Below are 21,699 nucleotides of genomic sequence, written 5' to 3'. Positions count from 1 at the left end.
GGTGCATATATGAAACGAAACACAAGATTACTGATACGCCATTAATTTCCATTCAGTACTCTATATGTACTCTTAAGGTTTTCCAGTACTCCTATATTGAATAAATGAGGAGTATGTACTCCTGATCATGAAAAATTATCTGGAGCCCTGTATCAATTTACCATTTTCGAAGGAGGAAGTATATTCTTTCTCTCAAATCCGCATGTGCTCATGCTCGAGAGAGATTCTTGGAATGGATCCCTGGAACAGATTCTTGGGACACATTCCTGGGACTGATTTCCTGGAATAGATCCCTGGCACTGATTTCCTGGAACAGATTCCTGGAACAGATTCTTGGCACTGATTTCCTGGAATTGGTTCACGGCAACCAGCACCTGCAACCAGCACCCTTGACCAATTCATGGTTTCCCTTATTGATCCTTCTCCGGGTCATCAAGGTGAGGCTGGTACCCCAGGGGAAGCTCCGCCCACTTCTGCCTCTCCCCTCCAGCCAGGATTCCGTATATGATGGCGCCACAGCCATATACAGCCGCCGCCAGGTAGAAGATGATCTGCCACTGACCAGCGTTGCCCTGGAAACCATTCCAGAGATAATTACTCCATTTTCATGTTGGGTTCAAAATAATGTTTTGCATCAATGTTATCATTTACATGTTGCTAGCCAGTCGGGCTAGCTATGCCTGAAAGGTTCTAGCCCACAAAATAATTCACTAGCCCGAAATTTTAATTAAGCTGCTAATATGATGAGCATTTTTATCAGGCCATAGTTTTGCATGATTCAAAAGTGTGTTATAACTTATAGTCTGTTTGCAGTGAAAACGTACTGATGAATTTCGCTTTAAACAAAAAAGTAAATCAAATAAAGTGAAATTAAGATTGCGAATCCTCTTAATTTTACCTTGCCAATTGAATATTTAAATCTCAGAATTTTATTCATCTTAGGATAAAAGTTGTTTAACAAACGATCATAGATTCAAATCGCTATTATTGATTTGTATTACAAGGGGGTAAGCGTAGTAGATGAACAGTGAAACAAATGCATGTGCAGTACGTGATGAGTGTTAACTTAGACCAACCATACTTGTTCTAGGTGTTTCTTCTAATGTGCATACCCCCTTGAAATACAAACCAATAATAGTGGTTTGAAACCATGAACTTTTATCCTAAGTTGAATAAAATTCTGAGATTTAAATGTTCAATTGGCAAGGTAAAATTATGAGGATTCGCAATCTTATTTTCACTTTATTCGATTTACTTTTTTGTTTAAAGTGAAATTCATCAGAACGTTTTCACTGCAAACAGACTATAACAAGTCGGAGAGAGTGATATATTTACACCATGAATTCATTATTCAGTCGGACCAGTGACTGTAGAGATCTGCTGGCCCCATTGGATGTTTACTAGCAGCTTGCTAGCGGGTCAGTGGCTATTTTGCACACTGCTGACCACCCGATCCCGTTACATAAACGAAAAGCAAACAAACAAAAACAGACATGAATTTTGACAAAGGGAGACAACTGCAGCTACCTTGCTGGTAACAATGGCACTGGTAAGGCTTGGGGAGACGATTCCAGGGATGGTGGCAAAGGTGTTGGACAGCCCCATCAGGATGCTAGCATACTGCGGGGCAATGTCAAGATGGTTGACGCTGAACCCAGACCAGGCAAATCCCCCCAGCCCGACCGCAATGGTCAGACATGTCATCCCAGCTACCGGTGTCATCAGATAGCCAGCGGCTATCATAAACACTGCCTGGATAGCAAATGCTGAAACAGAGTTGTAAAGGCATCAAGAGTTAAGTAACCTTTAAAACAACTGGTGTTTGACTGAATCATAACTGAAAGTAGGTGTTGCATTGGTGAGGTGTATCGTCGATCTAATCAACGGGGTTCCGAGCTTCATCATGAGGTGAAATGGGGTTGAACGTCGTACTTGAGAATATTTCGCTCCAGGGCTGGAAATAACTTTAAAATTGCTAGTGTACTCCGGTACAGTGGCACAAGTAAAATCTCTTGCCCTGATAAATTTTCCACTATACTGGCCGATTTTCTTGTTGATTTTTTAAATAAACAACATAATTAACATTGGAAAGTCAACTGGACATTGGTACAGCGTGATATACAAATATGCTTGCCCGACAGAAAAAAACACTGGACTCGGGCGTCGGGCAATGGGTTATTTCCACCCCTGCGCACACATGACGACGTGCATGCGTGTGTATGTGTGGCTGCTTGTACTAGCCCAGACTGTAGCTGGTTTTATAGTGCTAGCCCACTGAGATACCATGCTGCAGTGAAGCATGAATATCCCACTCAGACACATTATACTGACTCCGAGCCGACCAGTCCTTGTTGTAGCCATTAATGCCAAGCGTCACTACACCACGAAGGCAGTCGTTGCATTAATTACCTGTAGTACATCTTTATTGTTTGTAAAACTAAATTTTCAGGTCATGTACACAAACATTTCTTTTTCCAGAATTCATACAGACCAACACTGACATTGATATCATCTGACATGTAGACAAAACCATCAAGTCTCAAACATCCACCAACAGTAAACAAAAACCAACTCTTGGAACCAAAAAAGTTACATTTTTGAAAATCCAGCCAGCATCCCAACCTGAAACAGACCTGCTAAGCTACTATCTTACCTCCACAGGTAAATATCCTTCTTACAATGCCGGTGGAGACACCAAGAGGCCCCCTCATGATGTCAGCAAGATGGCCACTGGTCAACACAACCAGCCCCATCACCAGATAGGGCAGCGCAGCCAGAAAGCCTCCCTGGAACAGATCAGAACAGAATATATGACACAGTTCAGTCTTCTGAAACTCAAACTGCACAGATAAGATGAAACTGTTCAGTAATTCTGAAACTCAAACTTCACAAGTAAAATAGTTCAGTCTTCTGATAGACACACTTCACAGATAAGATGAAACAGTTCAGTAATTCTGAAACTCAAACTTCACAGATAAGATGAACTGTTCAGCCTTCTGAAACTCAAACTTCACAGATAAGATGAAACTGTTCAGTCTTCTGAAACTCAAACTTCACAGATAAGATGAAACTATACAGACACAATTTATGGATAAGCAACTTCTTTCTTTGGTAAGAAACTCAAACTTCACAGACAAGATGAAACTGTTCAGTCTTCTAGATCTCCACTTTAACTGTAAACATGGGACCTGATCGATGATTGACTGAAATACAAATTTAACCAATGAGATAACGCAGATGAGGCTCCTGCCCTTGATTTCCATTGCAACAAAATGTGCTCTAAAAGTGCCAAATGTAGGCACGCCAGGAGACGTTTGTTTCTTGTGCCTATTTTGCCAAAACGTGAAACGTCATCCCACAGGTAAGCTAACTATACTCATCAACTAGGTAAGGTGAGCTAACACCACTCATCCTTTACTTCAGGTGAGCCAACAATTCTCATCAACTAGGTAAGGTGAACTAACAATACTCATCAAATAAGTTAAGGTGTGCTAACAATACTCATCCTTTACTTAAGGTGAGCTATGAATCATCATCAACTAGCTAAAGTGAGCTAACAATCATCATCAACTAGCTAAAGTGAGCTAACAATACTCATCAACTAAGTTAAGGTGAGCTAACAATACTCATCAACTAAGTTAAGGTGAGCTAACAATACTCATCAACAAGGTAAGTTGAGCTAACAATACTCATCAACTAGCTAAAGTGAGCTAACAATACTCATCCTTTACTTAAGGTGAGCTAACAATCATCAACTAGCTAAAGTGAGTTAACAATACTCATCAACAAGGTAAGGTGAGCTAACACTACTCATCCTATAAATCAGGTGAGCTAACAATTCTCATCAACTAGGTAAAGTAAGCTATCAATACTCACCAACAAGGTAAGGTGAGCTAACAATTCTCATTAACTAGATAAGGTGAGCTAACAATACTCATCAACTAGATAAGGTGAGCTAACAATCCTAATCAACTAGATAAGGTGAGCTAACAATACTCATCAAATAGATAAGGTGAGCTAACAATCCTAATCAACTAGATAAGGTGAACTAACAATACTCATCAACAAGGTAAGGTGAGCTAACACTACTCATCAACAAGGTAAGGTGAGCTAACAATACTCATCAACAGAGTAAGGTGAGCTAGCAATACTCATCAACTAGATAAGGTGAGCTAACAATACTCATCAACTAGATAAGGTGAGCTAACAATACTCATCAACTAGGTAAGGTGAGCTAACAAAACTCATCAACTAGGTAAGGTGAGCTAACAATACTCATCAACTAGATAAGGTGAGCTAACAATACTCATCAACTAGGTAAGGTGAGCTAACAAAACTCATCAACTAGATAAGGTGAGCTAACAACACTCATCAACTAGATAAGGTGAGCTAACAATCATCATCAACTAGATAAGGTGAACTAACAATACTCATCAACTAGGTAAGGTGAGCTAACAATCCTAATCAACTAGATAAGGTGAGCTAACAATACTCATCAACTAGATAAGGTGAGCTAACAATCCTAATCAACTAGATAAGGTGAACTAACAATACTCATCAACTAGGTAAGGTGAGCTAACAATACTCATCAACTAGATAAGGTGAGCTAACAATCCTAATCAACTAGATAAGGTGAACTAACAATACTCATCAACTAGGTAAGGTGAGCTAACAATACTCATCAACTAGGTAAGGTGAGCTAACAATCCTCATCAACTAGGTAAGGTAGCTAACAATACTCTTCCCCTAGGTAAGGTGAGCAAGCAATACTCATCCCATAGGTAAGGTGAACAAACAACTCACCTGATCCAGTTTAAAGTGCAGCACAGAGTTGAGGAAAGTAGGGAGCTCAGTCAGCCAGGTATAGAAGCCCCAGTTCTCTGCAAAGTGGGCCATGACGATCGCCCACACCGGCAGTGACGTCAACATGGACAGCCAAGGTGGGTGGATCCTCTGTAAAACAAGGCAACTGTTACATGAAACACTCACACAAATACTTTGTACACTTGTGTCTCATATTGGGAGAACGCTATGAGTCTAGAAAACACAGGAAAGTTGTGATGTCCTTATCATTCTTGTTTGGCTTGTGTCATATATTGGGGTGTTCTTCAGGTTCTCTATCATGACTACGATGCCAGATCAGGGCTATCAAAGTAACTTTCATCATCTGACACACTCCGGCATTATTTTTAACAGGTTATGTTTTTGAACACACTGTGCTTCTCTTACTCTTAATTTGTTTCGACCGCCTCCGTGGTGTAGTGGTTAGAGCGTCCGCCCGGAGAGTGGAAGGTCGTGGGTTCGATCCTCGACCCGCGTCATACCAAAAGACTTTAAAATATGGTACTTGTTGGTCCCTGCCTGGCGCTCGGCGTTAATGGGTACAACAAGGACTGGTCGGCTCGGAGTCAGTATAATGTGTCTGAGTGGGGTATTCATGCTTCACTGCGGCATGGTATCTCAGTGGGCTAGCACTATAAAACCAACTTAAGTCTGGGCTAGTACAAGCAGCCGCACATACACATACACGCATGCACGTCGTCATATGAGTGAAATATTCTCAAGCACGACGTTAAACCTAATTTCACCTCACCTCACCTTAACTTGTTTCAAGTGCTCAATCAGATCTAGATGAAGTGCTCATAAAATCTCCAGTAAGGTGGTTGTGAATGCTATATGTTGATCCATGAAGGTAAATCAAAGGGAAACAAAGAAACAGCTATCTGTTGAGTGCACGTCACCTTTGTCTGTTCATCTGTGTAGCCTATGGCCTGTTGGATGTACTCCAGCTCAACGTTGCTGATGGTTGGGTGTTTGGCCGGACTCTCCGAGATAAAGACACACCAGAAGAGGAACCACAAAATGCCCACCGACCCTGAAGAGATAATAATAATGAGTAGGTCAGTATGGATTTACACCGCTTTTAACAATAATCCAGCAATAACGCGGCGGGGGACACCAGAAATGGGCTTCACATATTGTACCCATGTTGGGAATCAAACCCGGGTCTTCGGCGTGACGAGCGAAGCTTTAACCACTATGCTACCCAAGAGATAATAATGATAATAATGACAACTATCCAAGTCTTTGGAGCTGGTCCATATACTGCCTCAGATGTATCCAAACACCTGACTTTGTTCTTGATAAAACTAATGGAATTATACATACCACTGCATAGAGCGCAGGTCACAAATCAAGTTAAGTACAGCAACGTTGGTCACAGAGAGTTCTTGGATGGGTGACCGTGTGTGGCTGCTTAACTCCTGAGAGTTTCTAGGACTTCTGTCCTGCCCCACAACAATGCACCTATGTGGTCACACGTTTTGCTAGTGAGCTTATTCAAAATTGCCTCCGTTCACCAAGCAGAAAATGGGTACCCGGTGGTGTAAGACACATGACTATTAACCTTCTAGCACCTCACAGGCAGCTTGGGTTATCAGCGTACTAATGTCCTTCATGTTGTATGCTCTTAGACCATGTCCCTGCATAGTGGAGTTCAGCGCTATGTAAGTGACCAATTATTAATTATTACATGCATCCGAGCAGATTATGAAACTCCCAAAAATTTCAGCCAGACCACAGGGCTGGTTAGAGGTAAAACATGCCAGCCCTTCCCAAAACTTATCTGCCCACAAAATATCTTCATATATAAATGTCTAAATTTTAACCCGACCGTCGGGCAGTTGAATTTGAGAATCTGGCTGTCCGTGTTGAAAATAACCCATTCCCGTCAGTTGGGCAGGCAGGTATCAAGTTGTCAAACTCCCCACTGTTCTTGGCGCCTTAGAATTGGAATCTCCCAGTCTCCTGACTGACACTTGGAGAGTACACAGGTCTGGTGCAAGGAACACAGCCCGTCTGACACCCTGGGTAATGCAGAAGGCTGTATTGCTTTGTGTATAAACTTAAAAAATGCTTACTTTCCGAAAAGTTCAAAAATTTATACAAACAAAAAATTCTATTGTAATTGAAAAAGAGCCCAGTGAAAATTTAGGCTCCAAAATATCTTTCAGCAGGACCAAAGCAGTAGGAACTCTGAGGAGCTCTGGTGGTGTCATTATTCCACGTACTCTCCACATGTTGATAATAATAAGCTTTTTCTAGCAAAACAACCCCTGTATGCATATATCTTTGTTACAAACTAATAATGAAAATATTATTGTTCAATTATCTTTGTTTATAAAATCGTGCAATAGCAAAAAGAGATCTTCTTCTGAAACAAATTATATACCCTTAAATATCTATGTAAATATCAAAAATGTTCCTATATCAATGTAACAGGGATAAGCCATAAGCCATCTCTGACAACTGAGTCAAAGTCAAATGTGCCATGGAAACGTGCCATGGAAACAGGACTGAGTGACTGACTGAGTTTGGTTTTAAGCCGCTTTTAGCAATATTCCAGCAACATCACGGCGGCATGGAAACAGGAAAAATCTAGAAATCCCCAAACAGCAAACAGCACCAGTTGTCAACCTGTTCTTGGTGTGTGCAAAGTTTCATGACTGAGTTCCTATTCGTTTTAGAGATATGGTCCAAGAAAGACAGACAGACCGACGGAAGGATGGACGGATGGAGGGACAGACAAGCTTATTACTATATCTATGTCTTGTTATACACTATTAACAAATTAACAACATTACAATGGCTTCACACTGAATATTAGAGATCACATTCTTACCAAAGACGTAGAAGATTGACTGCCATCCACCTGAGCTTGCCGCGAGGGATCCACAGGCAGGCATTGCCAACACAGTTCCCAAGTAGGCACCTGCAGAAAAATAGATAAATTGTGAAGATACTGGAACACGAGATATATATATAGATACTGGAACACGAGACACATGTATAGATACTGGAACACAAGAGACACATGTATAGATACTGGAACACGAGACACATGTATAGATACTGGAACACGAGACACATGTATAGATACTGGAACACAAGAGACACATGTATAGATACTGGAACACGAGACACATGTATAGATACTGGAACACAAGAGACACATGTATAGATACTGGAACATGGGACACATCTATAGATACTGGAACACAAGACACATGTATAGTGCTGGAACACGAGACACATGTATAGATACTGGAACACGAGACACATGTATAGATACTGCAACACGAGACACATGTATAGATACTGGAACATGACACACATGTATAGATACTGGAACACAAGACACATGTATAGATACTGGAACAAGAGACACATGTATAGATACTGGAACACAACACACATGTATAGATACTGGAACACGAGACACATGTATAGATACTGGAACACGAGACACATGTATAGATACTGGAACACAAGACACATGTATAGATACTGGAACACAACACACATGTATAGATACTGGAACACGAGACACATGTATAGATACTGCAACACGAGACACATGTATAGATACTGGAACACAAGACACATGTATAGATACTGGAACATGAGACACATGTATAGATACTGGAACACGAGACACATGTATAGATACTGGAACATGAGACACATGTATAGATACTGGAACACAAGACACATGTATAGATACTGGAACACGAGACACATGTATAGATACTGGAACACGAGACACATGTATAGATACTGGAACACGAGACACATGTATAGATACTGGAACACAAGACACATGTATAGATACTGGAACACAAGAGACACATGTATAGATACTGGAACACGAGACACATGTATAGATACTGGAACATGAGACACATGTATAGATACTGGAACACAGGACACATGTATAGATACGGGAACACGAGACACATGTATAGATACTGGAACATGATACACATGTATAGATACTGGAACACGAGACACATGTATAGATACTGGAACACGAGACACATGTATAGATACTGGAACACAAGACACATGTATAGATACTGGAACACAACACACATGTATAGATACTGGAACACGAGACACATGTATAGATACTGGAACACGAGACACATGTATAGATACTGGAACACGAGACACATGTATAGATACTGGAACATGAGACACATGTATAGATACTGGAACACAAGAGACACATGTATAGATACTGGAACACGAGACACATGTATAGATACTGGAACACGAGACACATGTATAGATACTGGAACACGAGACACATGTATAGATACTGGAACACGAGACACATGTACAGATACTGGAACACGGGACACATGTATAGATACTGGAACACAAGATGTTTGGTAACTGACCTGAGAAGGCGAATGTGGCAAGTTTTGTCTTCTCCTGCGGTGGAGCCCACTTGGACCACATTGCATGGATGGCTGGGTATGTCACGCCCTGGAACATAGCAGAGAGTGATGGCATACCTTTTGTTCAAAAAGGCACCAACAGCAAGAGCTAATTCACATATCTAAATGATGAGGGTGATTTGAAGGTACACACAAGCAGCATTTGAAATTGAAAACCACTCAGACCTACACCTTTTGTTTTCTGTAGGTCCTTTTGGCCACCAGCTCTTTCATCCACAATAACTAAGAGTATTATTTTTCAGAAAATATCATTCAGTAATTTCTAGTTTTTACCTCGATCAGCAGCTGTTGTCTGTAACTGAAACAACTATCATTTTTGAGGAAGCAATTTCGATTACTGAGATATGATTTTTTAACCTTGAACACGTAATCCGAAGACATTGCAAGCTCCATACACTGACAGGGTATCACTTTCAGTTCGTTTAAATTCTAACACAGTTTGTTAGTTGTTACATTTTCTGTTTGCTGGGAATTACTTATATTGTAGCTAAAATACTAAGGGCCAACACATTCTGATCAGGATCCACAACTCTTTATGGTTTGGGGTACTTAGGGCCTGCAGCTTTCAGGTTTAAGGGCTAACATTGCACACAAGTATAACCTACCTCGAACAGTCCCTCAACGACTCGGACAGCTATGAGGAGGTACACACTCCAGGTGGCGAACACCGGCGTGAGAATGGTCAGTATGGCTGTGACAAAGATTCCTCCTCCAAACATATACTTTCCTCCAAACCTTGTGGCCATGTATCCTAGCAACACATTTTAATAGGTAACTGTAAATACTTATAAATGATATTGTGACCCGAAGTTAGTAATCTAAACTGAGTGATTGAGAATATATAACATATAATATAGCTACTGACTAACACAAATTGACTCAGACCAACTTATTCTCACCCACTGACTCACACCTAGTAACGCTCACCCACTGACTCTCACCTACTAACTCACACATACTTACTCTCACCCACTGACTCTCCCCTACTTATTCTCACCCACTGACTCACACCAAGTTACGCTCGAACACTGACTCTCACCTACTGACTCACACCAACTTACTCTCACCTACTAACTCACACCAAGTTACGCTCACCCACTGACTCTCACCTACTGACTCACACATACTTACTCTCACCCACTGACTCTCACATACTTACTCTCACCCACTGACTCAAACCAACTTACTCTCACCCACTGACTCACACCTACTTACTCACTTCAAGTTAGGCTCACCCACTGACTCACACCAAGTTACGCTCACCCACTGACTCACTCCAAGTTACGCTCACCTACTGACTCACACCTACTGACTCACACCAATCGACTCTCACCCACTGACTCACACCTACTTACTCTCACCTACTGACTCACACCTACTTACTCTCACCTACTGACTCACACCTACTGACTCACACCTACTTACTCTCACCTACTGACTCACACCTACTTACTCTCACCTACTGACTCACCTACTGACTTACACCTACTGACTCACACCTACTTACTCTCACCTACTGACTCACACCAATCGACTCTCACCTACTGACTCACACCTACTGACTCACACCAGTCGACTCTCACCTACTGACTCACACCGATTGACTCACACCTACTGACTCACACCTACTGACTCTCACCTACTTACTCTCACCCACTGACTCACACCTACTTACTCTCACCTACTGACTTACACCTACTGACTCACCTACTGACTTACACCTACTGAGTCACCTACTTACTCTCACCCACTGACTCACACCTACTTACTCTCACCTACTGACTCTCACCTACTTACTCTCACCCACTGACTCACACCTACTTACTCTCACCCACTGACTCACACCTACTTACTCTCACACCTACTTACTCTCACCTACTGACTCACACCTAGTTGCCCTCACCTACTGACTCACACCAATCGACACACACTAACTGACTGTCACCCACACACTCACACACTGACTGTCGACCTTGACCAACAGATTCACACCAGCAAACTCACATCCACTAACTCACATCTGCCAACTGATTCACATTAATGGACTCTCACAGGCTGGCTCACTGACTCACACCACCTGACCCCCATCCACTGCCTCACCTCCAGGCAGCTGAGTGAGGATGTATCCATAGAAGAAGGAGGACAGCACTACTCCCTGTAGGTTGTTGTCCCAGTCAAAGTCAGCAGGAGACTCCTGGAGTGTGGAGAGGACTCTATATGTTTATCTGACATTTACAGCATCACACTCCGGCGCAGCTATCACTTAGCATAACATCACTGCCACAGGCTAATTTGCATATCATGTGACCGGACTTTTCTCTTGTTTGTAAACAAACGCGCATATTTGTACATAAGAAAAGACTGACCTCACGCAAGCGATTTGGCTCGGTCTTCATGATGTTTTACATTGTTACATAAATAATCTTCTACAACTGTGTTAGTAAGGTTTATGACAATACATATTTATATATCAAAGGGGCTGCATCATTTGCTCTCCATCATGACAGCACGTGGAGCCGTACAACCCATGTAAAGAAAGGATCGCTACGCAAATCGAAATAGTGTTACACGTTTTAGGATATTTTCTCAGTGAAACTAAACCATTCTAACAATGATCTTTAATTTGATGTGTAGACTCATCCAAAATAAAAGAGTTAAGAAATATGTACATAATATTGAATGGACTGTGTAAGATGTGATGAATCGTCACATCTTTCTGGCCTGTGGCAGAGGTACTATGCTGGCTGGCCACATGGAACTCTTGGTAGGAGAGTGTTACAGCATAACCAACCTAAGGCTTGTATTTAACCAACCAAGTCAGTGAGCATGCCACCTAATCCATCGGCTGCTGGGACCTATTTATCCACTGAAGAGGAACAATTTTTGGGGATAGTCAACTTCTTTATGAAATCTTTGAGGTGAGGTGAAAATGGATTTAATGTCGTGCTTGAGAATATTTCGCTCATATGACGACGTGCATGCGTGTGTATGTGTATGTGCGGCTGCTTGTACTAGCCCAGACTTAAGTTGGTTTTATAGTGCTAGCCCACTGTGATACCATGCCGCAGTGAAGCATGAATACCCCACTCAGACACATTATACTGACTCCGAGCCGACCAGTCCTTGTTGTACCCATTAATGCCGAGCGGCAGGCAGGGACCAACAAGTATCATATTTTAACGTCTTTTGGTATGACGCGGTCGGGATTGAACCCCACGACCTTCCTCACTCAAAATTTATGGATGCAGACACTTCTAACCACTACACCACGGAGGCGGTCGTAGATGTTAACGCTGCTATCTTAACGGCGTTATCTTCCTTGACAATGGTGATAGCATCTACAAATAACATTGCATCCATTGCAAGAAAGAAGTTGTCTGTCCATAAAACTTGTTACTCTTCATCATACCAGCTTTTAAATGCCACTTAAAGAGTTACTTGTTCGTCGTCGATTAGTTTGACAAAAAGAGCAGCACGTGAGTAGAGCTGCATTTCAATATGATATGTATCACGGTACAGACTTCACAGTTCATAACATTTTGATTCAATACACAAAGTACATACAAAACAGGAAAAACAGAATATTTGGGCTGACAAAATTATTTTTTTTGTAATTGAGCAAATGAAAAACTATAAATAACTGACTACAAACACCGGGAATAAAATAAATAATGATTGGCTGAGAACAAAGAATTGACCAATGAAGAGACTTGTTGCATTTTCAGGCAATGTTATTACCAGACCAAACTGAAATAGACAAGAAAAGAATCGAAAACGGAACTGATGGTAAATATAGCAGTATACTAAGTCCGAGGTATACTGAGGTCTTTGGTATACTGAGGTCTGTGGTAAACAGAGGTCTGTGGTATACTGAGGTCTGTGGTATACTGAGGTCCGTAGTATATACCGTTGCAGATCTACTTGTGAGTGATACATCACAGATATATTCACTCTTACCAGTTCTCACAAATTCTACCCGTGAAGGTCGGGGTTAGAATGAACCTTCAGTAACCCATGCTTGTCGTCAACGCTGACTTGGTTGACACATGTCATCGGTTCCCAATTACACAGATCGATTCTCATGTTGTTGATCACTGGATTGTCTGGTCTAGACGCGATTATTTACAGACCGCCGCCATATAGCTGGAATATTGCTGAGTGCTGCGTAAAACTAAACTCACTCACTCACTCTTACAAATTCTGATAAACTGAAAAGTCAAGATGTGCAACTCACCACGGTATCATTCCCATTCACGAGCACTGTTCTGTTTTTGGTCATTGCAACGATGGCGACACTCAGATTCACTCTTAGGGCATAGATGTTACCTGAAAAAAATGCCCTGAATCAGATGTGGAGGAATCTTCAGCACTGAGCAGTAGGGTTGGGTATTGCCAAAATGTTCGTATTGCGATATATTGTGATATGTGTTGGCGCACTGCAATATGTATTGCAATATATTGTGAAAGTGTAACACATGGGTTAGGTAATGAAATTAATGTTTTCTTTCTTTTGAAACAATGCCACTGGCCACTGTCAGGACTCAGATGTGATTGTGCAAGAATTGAATTGAAAATGTTTCCAAAATGAAGGCTTCAATTAAAAGTTTGGAATTCCAGAAAAAGCGTCTGCAGCAGTGTCCGCCATTTTGGTTTGTTTATCCCTACAACGAGAGCCGGTACCAATCTATTTTTTTATTTATATGGTTTAAAAGTCACGCATTGCAAGTATATGACCAATAAACATTCTCAAAACTATTAATGTGTAATAATATAAACGAAATACAAATGTTATTAGTATTTTTACTGCATCATGAAAAATTACCGATCATGGTCACGGAAATTGCCGATCGTATCGGGTGAACCGGTTCGCGAAATGTGTACCGCAATATATCATATTATGAAGTTCGAATTGCAATATACCGGTTAACTGGTATCATCGCCCACCCATACTGAGCAGCTCTCCAGATATGGTGGACTTATGAGCACTGAGCATGGCTTGAACAAAGAAAAGATTGCTCAACCAATAACTTGACAAATATTGGTCGAAATGTTTTCAAATTTGAAAAACAGCTTCTGACTGTCTAAAGGAGAGGTGCAGTGCAGTATTGGATGTATTAATTTTGTCCAGAATAAATATCTTGAATGGTGAAATTTCCCATCAAAAGTCAGCTCAACAAACAACTCGAAAACTATAGGACGGATATTTTTCAAATTTGGGGACAAATTTTGGGGTCTATAGTTTGACAGGTGTCCCAATTAACCATCTTGTCATCAATTGTTGTATACCTTGTTGTACACTCTTTATGAATATATAATAAGTTCAATGCAATGAAATTTTTTCAAACCGCATTTGTTCATTATTTCAATTCGTTATCCGTGCTGACTCGAATCAAATGTTTACAAATGTTTTTTGAAAGAGTGTCTTTCGCTTGGAACTAGTCATATTTTTTTAAAAGCGAGATACGCAATATGGAATATGGAAGTCAAAGAGTAGCTTCACTTGTGTCATTTCACCAAGTTCTCTTAAAGGCACAATGTCACACATTTTCAACAATATTTTGGCCTATATTTTATATATTGGGGGCATATGCACTCACTTTAACTTCCTACTGATGCAATAAAAGACGTATTATCCCTTACAACTTGCCTGAAATCGATAATTGAAACTTCGAGGCGAACAGCTTCCAAACAGAGAGCACTTGCTATATATGGAATGTAAACAATTGCTCCGTACATCGAAAACTGTCACACGTGGTGTTGTCGGTGTTTGCCGAACTGGTTTCAATCACCAGTTGTGCGCAGGACATTCGTAAAGAACCCTCCAAGGGCCAAAACTCTATGGGGTTCGCTTGAAATAATGTTCGGCTGGTAGATGGGGCATAGTTTGTTGTCTACAGCTTTCTATGTTTAATCTTTGCTTTTTCTGGACCAGTATCTCCGAAATGCATGAGCGTCTGCCCGGAGAGTTGAAGGTCGCAGGTTCGATCCCCGGTCGCGTCATACCAAAAGATGTTAAAATATGGTGCTTGTTGTTGAAACTAATATTTACAGAAGAGAACTTCTTTCTCAATCCTCCTCCATACTCACATTGGAATTCGGTTACAAATGCACTTTGTTTTTTGGTAAGTATTACATACACATGTGTCCCAAATCACAAGTATATCGATTTCTTTTGCATGTATCTTATTTTTTGCTTTTTTGTTTTGTTTTTGCTTAAAGTTACTTCTAAGAAATTAATCAATAACTGATCAATATTTGTGACAGTTGTTGTTGATGGGTTTGCTTGTTGATGAACAAGAAAGAATTTGGGTTGCAACGTATTTTGCAAACCGATCGTTGATATTTAACAACAGTGTTATTATGATAGGCTCACAGTAGGGCTGAAACGGTATACCGTAGTATTTTGTTTTCAGTTTGTAACACCGATATTCACTTTGAAAATACGATACGTTCGGTTTCGTACCGAAAATCTTACTCAACTTATGCACATGACTTTCGGAATGTCATCACTAAAACAGTGGAAATCTAGACTTGTGTGGGCTTTCTTGGATATATTTGCTTCAGGGTCTTTACGACAGACTATGCCACTATTGTCAACTTATGCTAATTCGATTGGATGAACATGATCATGCAAAGGCACTTTCATTTGGACCCCAAGTCCAAGAAGATTTCTTCTCGGAACTTTAACCAAACCAACAGTGCCTTTCCATGAATACGTTTATCCTATCGAATGTTATTGTTAATGAACTGAACCGAATTGTACCGAACCGAGAGCTGTGTATCGCGATATGTACCGAACCATGGCATGGCTTACCGTTACACCCCTAGCTCACAGCCTTTAAACGAACAAACATTAAACACTACAATACTGAGAGGATAATGATCAACCTGTTTGATCTTCATCGATAGGGAGACTATTTGGCACTAAATTTTATCACCTGTAAACAATCTCAGCACTATTCTTACCGAAGCCTAGGAATGCCATGAAAGCAAAAACATATCGTTTGGGGACAGAGAAGCCCATCCATCCACTTGTGTCCCGTCTGTTGGTCCCACCTCCACCACTCTCGCTGTACTCGTGGTGGAAAGCTGGTTTGATGGCTGCTCGTTCATCGTAGAGCTCGGAAGACGGAGAGTCTGCCGCGATTGGCTGGTGTTCACTTTCCATACCTTCCTACAGCAATTGTCTCCCTGGAACCGACAAAGCGGATGAGTTAGCGCTTTGTTTGTTGTCTGACACTGCTCTTAGCAGAATCCCAGCTACATTAGGGCAGTTGGTTAGCCCAGTAGTTAAAGCTTTTGCTAGTCATGCCAAAGACAGGGTTCGATTCCCCACATGGGTACAATGCGGGAAGCTCATTTCTGGTGTCCCCCGCCATGATATTGCTGGAATATTGTTCAACGTGACATCAAGCCATACCTACTTGCTCACTCCATCTCATGTATCCATGTATCCATGTATCTGTCTGTCTGTCTATCTATTTACATGATAACCGTCTCTACAAACAATTGAGTCTGGATCTATCTATCTATATAGAATGAATCTTCAGTAAACCCATGCTTGTCATAAGAGGCGACTAACGGGATCGGGCGGTCAGGCTCGCTGACTTGGTTGACACATGTCATCGGTTCCCAAATGCGCAGATCCATGCTTATGCTGTTGATCACTGGATTGTCTGGTCCAGACCCATTTGTTTACAGACTGCCACCATATAGCTGGAATACTGCTGAGTGTGTCGTAAAACTAAACTCACTCACTCACTCACTCACTCCATCTATCTATCTATCTATCTATCTATCTACTCTATCTATCTATCTATCTATGATCTATCTATCTCTATCTATCTATCTGAGTCTCTATCTATCTATCTATCCTGTGATTGCACATGTAGCAATTGAGTCTGATCTGCTGGACAATCCATGTGACTGACAAGCTTCAACCACATTAGAGAGTCTAACCATCCTATCCAGGTACCTCTTATATTCTACAACAAGCAATAGATGCTTACAGTCAATTGTCACTTGATTGCCAACAGTAGTGAGTGAGTGAGTTGGGTTTACGCCGCTTTTACCAATATTCCAGCAACATAATGGTGGGGAACACCAGAAATGGGCTTCACACATTGTACCCATGTGGGGAATCAAACCCGAGAATTCGGCATGATGAGCGATTTCTTTAACCGCTAGGCTACCCTACTGCCCCATGCGAATATTAGGATGAGTGAGTAGATGAGGTTTGCTGTCTACAGCTGTTTATGTTTATGACTAAATAAACTTTTTTCGAATCTGGGTAATCAGTATCCCCTCCGAAATACATGTCAGTCAGTCAGTCAGTCTTAATGATGATATCTCCGTACGGTGTCTTGACCTCCTTGCATAAAACAGAACAACCACGCACAAGGTCTGGAATATCAACACTGATGCAAATTTCAAGAAATGTCAACAGAGACTGCATTTCAAAGACAAATTAAGATCTTTTAATGTTTAAATAAGTGAACTGGTTCATTTGTATCAGTTTTGTTGGACTGACTGACTGAGTTTAGTTTTACGCCGCTTTTAGCAATATTCCAGCAACATCACGGCAGGGGACACCAGACATGGGCTTCACACATTGTACCCATGTGGGGATTCGAACCCGGGTCATCGGCGTGACGAGCCAACGCTTTAACCATTAGGCTACCCCACCGCCCCTGTTTTGTTGGAAGTGTTTCCAATCAATATATATAATATTAATACAATACATGCAAACAAAATAACTTACAGTCATAGTGAATGAGATACATTTTCAAACATAGGTGTTGAAAAAATACCATTGCCCGACGCCCGGATCGAGTGGAATTCTCCGGTTGGTCAAGTAAATATCAACATCAAACTTAACCGTGATACAGCAGTGCCAACCTACTGAAATGTATTGATGTATGTATTCTGATGATGAAATAAAAAAGCAATTGCTACCAACTAACATGTTTTATTTCAACAATAACCCTTGAGATGAAGTGTATTACAGTAACTTGAAAGCTGAAAAGAAGCAGAATTTATTTCAATGCATAACTGATATCAAATACTCTAAATTTGATACATTTATTAGCTGATCATTAATTGGTGTTTTATTGATTAAAAACTGTTCAGAATTTATTAGCTGTTCTGTTGTTTATAATTGATAAAGATTATTTGCAAAAGAAACCAAATTGTTAATTGTGGTCAAATGAAATTAAGATTTGGTCACATGGATTTTGAAAGTTCACTGGACCTGTGTCCAGTGGAGTTTTGAAAAAAAATTCAAATCACTTGACCATCTCACCACCAAGTTAACTCTGTACAAGTAGAAGTGTTTTGTTTGTTTATTGTTTAATTATTCCAGCTGCATGGTGGCAGGAAAGTATAATTGTGATGGCTTCCACCTATGTCGTTGTATACTGTCAAAACATAGCATGATCTTTAACTTTGTGAAGATTTGGATTATATTTTAACAATTAAATATTGTTGTAACCTGTCACCATTAAAAGTGTAACATTTCTTCATCATCCAAAATTGTGTTCTAGAGGAGATATTGCTTGTATGAGATCAAACGATATCTCCCAGGAGATATCATTTTGACAGTAGATTTGGACAATGTCCAGACAATGCTATGATGTCATGAACTTGATGACATCACAATGCTATGACATCGCTGCACTCTAATGGCAGAACCGTGTTCAGAGATGTACATTTTTTATTATGATAAATAGAATCTCACCCTCGTGTCTTCTGATATCAAACGAATATATCAACACTTGTTGATAAAAGTAAAATTATGCTTGGCAAGCCTCGGATATTTGTAACTTTATTAGCTCGTGGTTATATAATTGATATCAAAAGACACTCGGGTGAGATTCTCTTTAACTCTTACAAATTCAAAGTTACATTTTTAACTTGTGTCTTTCAAAACGAAAAATGATTATGTCAGGTTTTTCAATTAAATTTATATGTAAAATCTGGTTTAGGCTAAACAATTTGACTAAAATGCGTTTGTGTTTTTCATCAACTGAAATCACGTGCATTATATAGAAACGGTAAATTGAAGCCTGAACATATAAACAGACGAAGGCAACGTTAAAAGTCATATTCGATGAGATGTTTCGAATATATTAGGGATAACACGCCGCCAGCTGTTCGCGAAATCAAAGATCATATTGCGATATCATTTCAGTTTTAACATACAGGAAATTTGCACCTGATCAAAACAGATCGTCTCAAAAACAGGTGCGCACACTGACGACACGAGGGGCATGCAAACCCAATATGTTGCCTCACCTGTCAAACAAACCTCCGCCGGATTTGGAGAGTCGCCAAGAAACGGTGTCGACAGAAATAACTACCGATGTATAATAGATCCCATCACCGTGCGTCCTGCTGAGAATGTGTTTATAAGAAAACTGTGGATATTACAAAATTTTGCATTACATGAAGTATACACGAAGGAAATATATATTATTTCCTGGAAAAAGTTCAAAGAAGCATGTACATGAACAAAAATATCCACAATAAACGTGTTTGTTGCTAGGACCATTTCAGTGTGGTTAACAGTAAACTAGAAAATATGATAATAGATGGAGAGTGATTATATTTGTTCACAATAAAATGAATGCACGTGTTGAGATTTTAGCCAGAAAAAAACTGTCTGATGACGGGTAATATTTATTCTTGAAGAAGGGACATAATTAGATCGACTGATCATTGACGCGACACTGCGACCCTAATTCTTTCCGCATTCCACCATTTTGTAACGAGAATTTTGATTGGTTGGTGTTATTTCAGCCATCTGCTTTGGAATAACTCGGTTTTCCCCAATTTCTCGCAATCCACGCATGGCAAACATGCTTATGAGCTTGGAAAGTGTAGGGAAAAGCTGACTAGACGGAAAAGAAGTTCAACGTTTCACTAAACCGGATAGTATTCCACTCACTAACTACACGCACATCAACATAATATTTGGTGCCTTTGCATTTCCACGATAGTGTTTCCCTGCAACTAATAACACTTGCTGAAATCGTCTGACGAAGGACAAATCAACACGTGAGAAAACGTGCTTTCCATTCATTCGTAATAGAAATAATTAGAGTATGTGGAGGGGTGCAAGTTTTTAACGCTGTCCAACACACATAATGAAATAAAAAAAAGACCCCCCTTTTCATGAAGTGGGCGATTGGGTAGTTTCTGTTCGTGGGTACAATGCACATGGGTACACGTGACACCTTTTTCATAGTCTCCTCCGCCATGATACTGCAGGAATAATGTTGTTCCATGAAAACAATCGCTCACTACGAAGCCGTTCCAACACATACATATCTTAAACAGGACAGGAGGGTAACTGCGATTTTTCCGTTTTGCATGTGATTCTTTTAGGAGCACAGGTATATGTAAATGTGCATCTCACTCCATAATAGAGACGTACAAGATCTTTAAAGATTATCGAGCAAGCTAGAAGCTGGCAGCTGGATAGTCCTGATTATCGCTACCAGCGGTTGGATAGCCTAGTGGTTAAAGCGCTTGCTCATCAGGCCGATCATCCAGGTTCGATTCCCCACACAGGTAAAACGTAAGCCCATTTCTGGTGTCCCGCACTGTCATATTGCTGGATTATTGCTAAAAGCGACAGGCATTCCATAGGCGGATCAAGAATTTTCAAAGGGGGTTGGTGTCCCCCCCCCCCCCCCTCCATTGGATCCGCCACTGCATTCAAACTTACGATAATTGCTGTCGATATCTTGAAACGCCCCACACGCTCCCATAGCAAGCTGTTTGACGTGACAAAATGGCGTCAGACGCCTATTTGGATGTAACCACGCCCCAGCTGAAGGTTTGACTGCCGAGGATCTATGCTGACCCAGATACACCGTGGAGGTTGAAATGTTGCATTTTACAGTAAACTACCCAAATAATTAACTCTAAGGATCAATAACTTCAGTTCGGTATAGCCAGAGGTCGTAGTGCGCATTTCTACTAAATAATACAGCAAGTGATGGGACCCATGCTTCACATATCGTGGGACGCAACATTTCGTCGCTTGAGTCAGTTCACACTTGGCGTATTCGTGATAAATAAATATTGTTTACTGTATTTGGGGAAATAAATTATATATCTGTCTCGAATTCCCGTCTACATTAATTTTAATTATTTACAGTTTTGTTTCAGGCAAGCTTCAGTAACTTCTTCGGTGTAGATGCTGACACCGTTATCAAGCAGTGAGTGAGTTTAGTTTTACGCCGCACTCAGCAATGTTCCAGCTGTATGGCGGCGATCTGTAAATAATCGACTGGACCAGACAATCCTGTGATCAACAGCATGAGCATCGATCTACGCAATTGGGATACGAAGACATGTGTCAGCCAAGTCAGCGAGCCTGGCCACAGTATTA

At 40.7% G+C, this 21,699-nt stretch overlaps 1 protein-coding gene and 1 long non-coding RNA gene across 2 annotated transcripts; both read right to left on the bottom strand.

Moving 5' to 3' along the window:
• Positions 1–55: 55 nt before the first annotated feature.
• On the bottom strand, positions 56–19,671 carry LOC124265424 (sialin-like). The gene is made up of 12 exons (XM_046700216.1): positions 19,596–19,671; positions 16,269–16,493; positions 13,537–13,628; positions 11,403–11,496; positions 9,908–10,053; positions 9,243–9,330; positions 7,682–7,771; positions 5,742–5,875; positions 4,804–4,953; positions 2,654–2,786; positions 1,528–1,766; positions 56–572 (listed from the first exon to the last, which is right to left on the bottom strand). The coding sequence occupies exons 2-12, from the start codon at positions 16,468–16,470 to the stop codon at positions 411–413; spliced, it is 1,530 nt and encodes a 509-aa protein (XP_046556172.1). The 5' UTR covers positions 16,471–16,493; positions 19,596–19,671; the 3' UTR covers positions 56–410.
• On the bottom strand, positions 10,330–11,375 carry LOC124265425. The gene is made up of 3 exons (XR_006895450.1): positions 11,036–11,375; positions 10,412–10,509; positions 10,330–10,369 (listed from the first exon to the last, which is right to left on the bottom strand). It is a non-coding gene; the product is annotated as an uncharacterized LOC124265425 (long non-coding RNA).
• Positions 19,672–21,699: the final 2,028 nt, after the last annotated feature.

The sequence above is a fragment of the Haliotis rubra genome, unplaced genomic scaffold (genome assembly GCF_003918875.1).
Source record: "Haliotis rubra isolate DU_JTF1 unplaced genomic scaffold, ASM391887v1 Scf979, whole genome shotgun sequence".
Classification (NCBI taxonomy): Eukaryota; Metazoa; Mollusca; class Gastropoda; order Lepetellida; family Haliotidae; genus Haliotis; species Haliotis rubra.
Note: the sequence above shows the minus strand (reverse complement) of the source record. Positions and strands in the feature narration are given on the sequence as shown.